The sequence below is a fragment of the Priapulus caudatus genome, unplaced genomic scaffold (genome assembly GCF_000485595.1).
Source record: "Priapulus caudatus unplaced genomic scaffold, Priapulus_caudatus-5.0.1 Scaffold561, whole genome shotgun sequence".
Taxonomy (NCBI): domain Eukaryota; kingdom Metazoa; phylum Priapulida; class Priapulimorpha; order Priapulimorphida; family Priapulidae; genus Priapulus; species Priapulus caudatus.
This window is the reverse complement of record NW_014577622.1, coordinates 89,043-96,498: the sequence shown is the minus strand read 5'-3', so window position 1 is coordinate 96,498 and position 7,456 is coordinate 89,043. Positions and strand designations below refer to the sequence as shown.

The following is a 7,456-nucleotide window of genomic DNA, read 5'->3' as shown; positions in this document are numbered from 1 at the left end:
TATATATATATATATATATATCATACTTAAATGGCTCCTATGTAACAAACTTTTTTGATAACAAATCGTATTTCAACTCGTGATTTTTTTTTTTATCTCATCTCCCCCGTGGTCAAATATCCATTAAATATACGAATGAATCCATCGGGTATAGGTATCATTGCAGTATAACTAATGATCAAATAGACATGGGGTTTATTTGCCTAACGAAATGATCTTGATGTCTTTCGAAACCGAACAAAAACTAATGGAGTTCAGAAACATAATGGAGTCACGCTGGCGGCGCGGGATTAATACATTAACATACAGAATTGATTGAAGCGGGATCGCCACGAGATTCCATAGCGCTAATAAACGTTTTCTAGTCGGTCTCGGTTGATTGTATATAACGTAACCTAGTTACAACGTGAACCGTGACCTAACGTCACTGCTCTCTCCGTGTTGATGTTTTAGGTCGTCATCGGTAAAGAGTGCGGAGATAGCCACCTAGCTGCCGGGTTTGTGTGGGTTTCTACGAAGATGGATCTATTCACCTATTTTTGTAACATATTTGCGATCGTGCTCCTGCAAGTCAAGTGCCTTCAGTCATATATTGATCTACGAGAGAAGGCCGATGCCGATAAGAGCTTCAGTTGGAGAACAGGTACACGCGCACAGATACGTAAACACACACGTACGCGCACTCGCACGCATATAAGTACACTTGTAAGCAGGCGAAAGCATGCACGTACACACGCACGCATGCACGCATGCGTAAGCATGATCACATGCGTTTTTTCGCGCAGGTTATTGCGCAAAAAATAATCACACGATGTTATTAGCTATAACATGACTACAGGTTGTTAATAATCTATTAGATTGTTTTACGATATAGAGATACTCCTCACGTGCAACGACCTCGTAACCCTCTTCCTTTATAATCAATATAAAACCTTATTGTTAATGGAGTAGTAAAAGGCTTTTCTGCGCCCACTAGAGAACAATTTCCTCACTATAGGTAACATTAATTAATTATTTACTTCGTGGGGTGGAATTATATTTTTAAACATTGACGACGCACGAAGCAACACTAATGGCTTCATATTCAGCCGATGAATTCGCCGATACGTGTTCACGCGCCTTCCTGAAAGATTCCATTGTTAATCGAGGCGCCATATTATCTAGTGGTCATCACAATCGCATCGCATTATCAATGTATTTGCGAGTAATTCGTGTTATGCGCTTATCGTGCGTTATAACGTTGTCAGCGGTAACCGACTCGCGGCCGTTAAAGCCATTACGCTGCCTCGCCGTCAACGCCCTCTCTCTCTCTCTCTCTCTCTCTCTCTCTCTCTCTCTCTCTCTCTCTCTCTCTCTCTCTCTCTCTCTCTCTCTCTCTCTTATAATAATTGCTCAATTATACGCTTTTCTAAATATTTTATTTAAGACAAATGTTAAGATATTAAAATAATAATAACTAGAGCACTCGAAGAGCACAGACCTCCGCCAAGGCAGCTCAATTCTCTCACTGTGAAAAAAATTATTAATTAATTAATTAATTAATTAATTGGATCCGGATCACCACCAAAATGTAATCAATTCTAGGTTACCCCATTTCTGACCTATCCTGAAAATTTAATTAATTAATTAATTGATTAATTAATTGGATCCGGATCACCACCAAAATGTAATGAATTCTAAGTTACCCCATTTCTGACCTATCCTGAAAATTTAATTAATTAATTAATTAATTAATTAATTGGATCCGGATCACCACCAAAATCTCATAAATTCTAAGTTAGGCGATTTCTGACCTATCCTGAAAATTTTATGACAATCCGTCCATAACTTTTTCAGTTAGGCTGTACACGCACAAACCAACAAACACACGCCGGTGAAAACATAACCTCCTGCCAACCCCTTGGCGGAGGTAATAATGTTAAGGCAATTCTCTATAGGTCCGTGGGGCGCCTGCGTGGGAGAGCAGTGTGGCCTGCGAGGCATGGAGACGAGGGTGGTGATCTGTATAAATAAAGAGACGGGAAGCATCATGCGAGACGAACAGTGCGATGAAATCAAGAAGCCGGCCTCTCTACGCACGTGTTTCATCGTCTGCGAGAAACATCGTCACGAGGTGTCATGGCGGTGAGTGCGAGTGGATCTCCATCGGTGATTTTTATAATTATATTATTATAATATTTACTGATCGTGTCGGTAGATATACTGATTTTGTCGGAATTGGTCATCTGTTTTTTAAATGAACTAATTGTTAATGGTTACAGTGAGGAGCATGAATTGCAAGTTCATGAGCGTCGATTTTATTGGTTTATTTATCTTTATCAGATTCAGGATTTATTGTTGTTTTAGTTTGCAATTTAACTGGAATATTTGGCTAGCTGTTTTAATTCAATATTATACTATTGTTTAGATTGTAATGCGTGTTAGGTTTTTGTTTGTGATTGCGACTGTTTTAGTTTGCGTTTTACTTTGTATTTATTATTCTTGTGTTATGTACACATGTTCTAGCCTACTGATTAACGTGTAATAGGTGGTTCCAATACTGACATGCTTTTAACCGTCATCGCACTCGAACGTCCCTTTTCCACATACGACGCTGATTCATACACTATATATATCTAGTTGCAATGCTACAAGCAATCTAAGCTTCATGCGAAAGAAAAAAGAAAAACTATGCGTCACAATTCATCAAAAGTTCGACGTTTTTATGAAATCGCGTAGTTTGGATAAGAAGTTGAACGCCGATGTGTACTTGTACATCGATATTTGCTCCTTAATGCGCCCTATCCATCTCGAACATTAAACTAACCCGCCCGCCTGTCAACTGCTCCCCTTCCCTGGTCACGCTTTCTGCCTGTCTTACTAAAAGCCATAGCAACGGACCGTTAAGTTTTTGTTTTGAACCGCTTCTCGGTAGCTTTTAGTCTCTGCCTTTCATGCCAGCCACGGTAACGGAAATAGCTAGTGTGTCGCTAATTAACTTCGATCAGTGCGCGCTTTCATAGAAAAGATGAGAGCCCGAATTAAATAGGCCTACGCGATTGTCTCTCTAAAGTAAGATACGTACTCTATAACATGCATAATAGAGTTAATCTCGGTTTAATTAAGGAGATTTTCCTTTATAAATGGTTTTAATAGCGGGTAAGATTGCTGTGTGGATGTCTAAAAAATAGTTAGTTAACTTAAGGGTTGATTAAATTAATCGAGAAAGACGTCGGTAACGTATTTTATATTCGAGTTAATGTATCTTTCCGAAACTCCCCATATCACATCGATCAAACATGACTTGTTTTCTGCGAGTATTCATAAATGGAAATTTTGTTAATGCCAAATATAGATAGCCGGGTTTCAACGAGTTTCGATTGAAACTATTATACATTACATGCAAAGTCACTTAACTGTGGCTTCCTGGTCTTAGCAAAGCATTGCGTCGTTTGTCGTATTTTTCTCATTAATTTATCTCTTTTGTGGAATTATTTTATTTAGGGGCGTAGTACGATTATCAACCAAAAAAGTCAGCTGCACACACACGCGCGCGCGTGTGTGTGCGTGTGCATGTGTGCGTTTGCGTGTGTGTGTGCGTGTGCGTGTACGTGTGTGTGTACGTATATGTTTTCGTCTGCCTGTGCGTGTGCGTGTTTTACATGAACGTTTATACGATAAAAAACGCATAAAATAATTAACTGGCTTTAATTAAGTCATACCAGTGAATTCGGCGATAAATGTAATGTTGGAAGCCAAGGTAACTAAATTAACTACACGTAATTCAGTTTTTTACCCTTTACTTCCGTGCAGAATTGAGCCGTGGACCCGCTGCATTCATCCGGGGACGCTATCCGATTCCCGATGCGAATTTTCCACGCAGGGTCTACAGTACCGCAGCGTCAAGTGTGTCTTGAATATGACCAACGCGCTACTTTCTGACCACGTGTGCGAGCATTTCTTCCACAAGCCGCCGCGAAAACGCACGTGCGATATCCCGTGCCCGCAAAACTGCGTCGTCGCCGAGTTCGGCGAGTGGAGCGCGTGCGACTGTCGCCGCAACCAGACGAGAACGAGGCGGATTGTAATAGCGCCCTCCGGCGGTGGGAAAGCGTGTCCGCCTCTCTCCGAAGCTAGACGCTGCGTCTCGAAAAATCATCACGAGCATAAGAAACACGGCGCGCAGAAGGTCTCGACTGGAGCTAGGGACAACGCGCGCGCCGCCTATCGGGCATCCTTGGAAGACATGAGCCCGCAGGACCGACGCTGGTGGCATCGAAATCAGTTCACGATCTTCAAACGCGAGGCGCCCGCTGCGACAACCGCAGCGCCACCACCGGGCAACGACAAACGCACGCACGGCAACTGCAGTCACGAGCAGCGCGGCGCCGTGCTGCGTGGCGACGGCTGGACGGAGTGTGCGTCTTCTGACGAGGTCAATAGATGGAGCCAGCGCTCGCAGACTGTCCTTCCTGTAGCAACCGCAGTTAAGCCCGATCAAACCGTCGCTTTCGGGTCACAGACTAGACGGCTCACGTGTCGAGACAGCGATGGAGCGGTGCTCGAACGCAGGTGTGTAATTACACGTAATTATACCTAATTGCCGCGCGCGCAGGGGCCCAACTCCGGGGTAACGAACTGGCGAGAGGGGGGGGGTGATGTGGCTCGCGATGGATGTTACGAGTAGCAGGGAATATGGAATACGCACGCGGTGAATGGTGTGGTCGCGTCGCGGAGATGGAGAGCACACGATGCGATGACGCGACAGGAACTGCGCTCATGACGCATAGCTGCGGACGTCGTCGCCGGATGCAGTAACCAGCGCACATGACATTGTGACAAACGCGCGTGCGCGTGCGCGCGTACACACACACACACACACACACACACACACACACACACACACACACACACACACACACGTGACACACACACACACACACACACACACACACATGCACACACAAGCACGCACGTACGCACGTATGTGCACACAAGCACGCATACGCGCGCACACACATGCAAACACGCGAACGCACGCACACATACACAGTGTTTGTGCGTGCGTCTGTGTGCGTGCATGCGTGCGTGCGTGTACGTGCTTCTGTGTGCGTGCGTGCGTACCTACGTTACGTGCCTGCTTTCACTCTAGCTGTTCAGTGAATCGAGCTTCGCGGCGCTTAACGAATGTTGGACCCATTCTAAGAAGCTTGCATCTGCCTGGCTCACTCGTCAGTTAACCGCGCGCTAGAGTAAAGCCCCACTTAATGACACCAACCGTGAGGCAGCTAGGCTTGGCGCACGCAAGCCCACGTAATGCGATTGCATATACGCCTGGTGGTGACGCGTGGACAAGGTGGCTACATAGCAGCTTGCTATTACCGTCCCCGCGTCTACGCGCGGCCTGCTTCCATCCCCTACCCTCGTCACTGCCTCATTATCATCACTAATCGGTAGATCATTGCCTAGCTGACCTCGGGGAGGACACACGACGCGCATGCGCTAATATTTGCGCTGACCGCGCGCGGCGCTGCGGTCGAGGAGGCAGGTTCTTGAAATATTGCGGGAAGGTTGGTGAAATTTCGAATGCGAGAATTCTATTTCGCTGCCGACCGCAAATGGGTACAAACCAGCGAATGAGATGATATATACCTGCGATTGAATAAGTTAGGATATAAATATAAAACGAACTGTATCATTTGAATGTTACTATCACTCGCGGTAATAATGCATAAAAATAAATTGCAAAATCCGAAGAAAACATTTAAATAATAGCTCTCTCATCATACTTGGTTATTGCAGGTTCTTCAGATAGTGACATTCCTACGTATACATCAATTTAAATGACGGATCATATACAAATTTAGCCTTGATATGCATATATATTATATATATTTATATATATATATATATTATATATATGTGTGTGTTTATATATACTTATTTATTTATTTATTATATACATCGTCCCACTTGCGTTCTACAACTCTGTAAAATACGGAATTTCTATCTATGAAACCTCGATTAAAATGACGTTAACGTCAAATTTAAATCGTTGCCTCACGTGAGCCTCACCAAGTCAAACACTCTCGTTCACTGTCGGTAATCCACATGCGGAGTGCTACTGAAAAATTCGCCTAATTTTGCCATTTTTAGTTACATGCAAAATTTCAGCTGTAACCCTAATTTTCTATTAATCGAGCGCGACTACCTAGTGATGTTAAACATTTTTCGTACACGCGCGCGCGTTCGAGCGATGTACGAACAATGGTACCTTCGTTCCGGCCCGAGCTAGTCGGCACACTACATCGCAAGAAGGCTCATGTACCCGTGGGCTTTACTCTCGAAAATAGCCACTCATGCATGGGTACAGTGGCTATTTCTCTGAGTCAGGAGCTTCACCCACGCAGGCCGGCGTGCTCTGCATTAGCATAAAATCTTATCATGCCTCGTAAAATTTATTATTAATATGCGGCATCGTTTTATTACCGTTGAGCGTATTTTATATTTCCTAACTTATTAAAATATGGTAATTGACCGGTATTGTCGCCCTAATGAGTACGCGAGAGCAGTCCCGCACCGAACACCTCGCGGCATTATCATTAGTCGTAAATGTTGTAGTCACCACCTGCTCACAGTGTGGTTAGCGACGCAGTGACGCTATCGAGGAGCGCGTAGGAAGTCGGGTTTTTAATTGTCAAGCTGTCTCTTTGGACTCCGCGATACATACACATGGTCTTTCCTGTGGGATTTATGCACGTGGTCTTCCCGTGTGGGGCGTGTGCACATAGCCTGGTATGAGTGTACATGGTGCGGGATATATGCATATGATCAAGAGCTAATAAATTGGTGTTTGTTTATTAGCTCTTGATATGATGTGGTATTTGCATAGGTGATGTGGGATGTTTGTATATGGCGTGGGATGCATGTACATGGTGTGGTATGGGCTTAGGTGGTGTGGGATGTATGCATACGGTGTGGGATGCTTGTATATAGTATGTGATGTGTGTACGCGATGTGGTATGTATGTACGTGGTAGCTCGCTCTAGAATATAATTATGTACATTGCATACGAGATGCAAGGAAAACCGGCTACGTCACAGATTACACAGGGAATCACCGTGCATTTTAAACAGACAACCATGTACACACATAATCAAGAGTTGGGCAAGTGAATACTGCAGCTGGGATTCTGTATAATTATAGGTATACATTACCCCTACCGCCCACGGTGCTAATAACAATATAGACACTAAAATAAACCGAAGTAAAATGATCGAAAGAGAGAAGAACGAAACAGAGCGAGAAAAGAGCGAGAGAGACAGAGCGGGAGTGGGAGAGAGAGAGAGAGAGAGAGAGAGAGAGAGAGAGAGAGAGAGAGAGAGAGAGAGAGAGAGAGAGAGAGAGAGAGAAGAAGAAGAGAGAGAGAGAGAGAGAGAGTAGTACGTAGTTAGTTTAGTTAGTACGTAAGGTAAGG

The 7,456-nt window shown here is 44.2% G+C and overlaps 1 protein-coding gene across 1 annotated transcript in view; it reads left to right on the top strand.

Annotated features, from left to right (window-relative positions):
* Nucleotides 1-7,456, top strand: part of LOC106811660 (thrombospondin type-1 domain-containing protein 7B-like) — a 149,423-nt gene that overhangs the window by 62,598 nt on the left and 79,369 nt on the right. Inside the window, exons 26-28 of the mRNA XM_014815362.1 lie at nt 454-643; nt 1,938-2,124; nt 3,793-4,551. Coding sequence (XP_014670848.1) covers nt 454-643; nt 1,938-2,124; nt 3,793-4,551 — 1,136 coding nt within the window. The remainder of the gene's footprint in view (nt 1-453; nt 644-1,937; nt 2,125-3,792; nt 4,552-7,456) is intronic.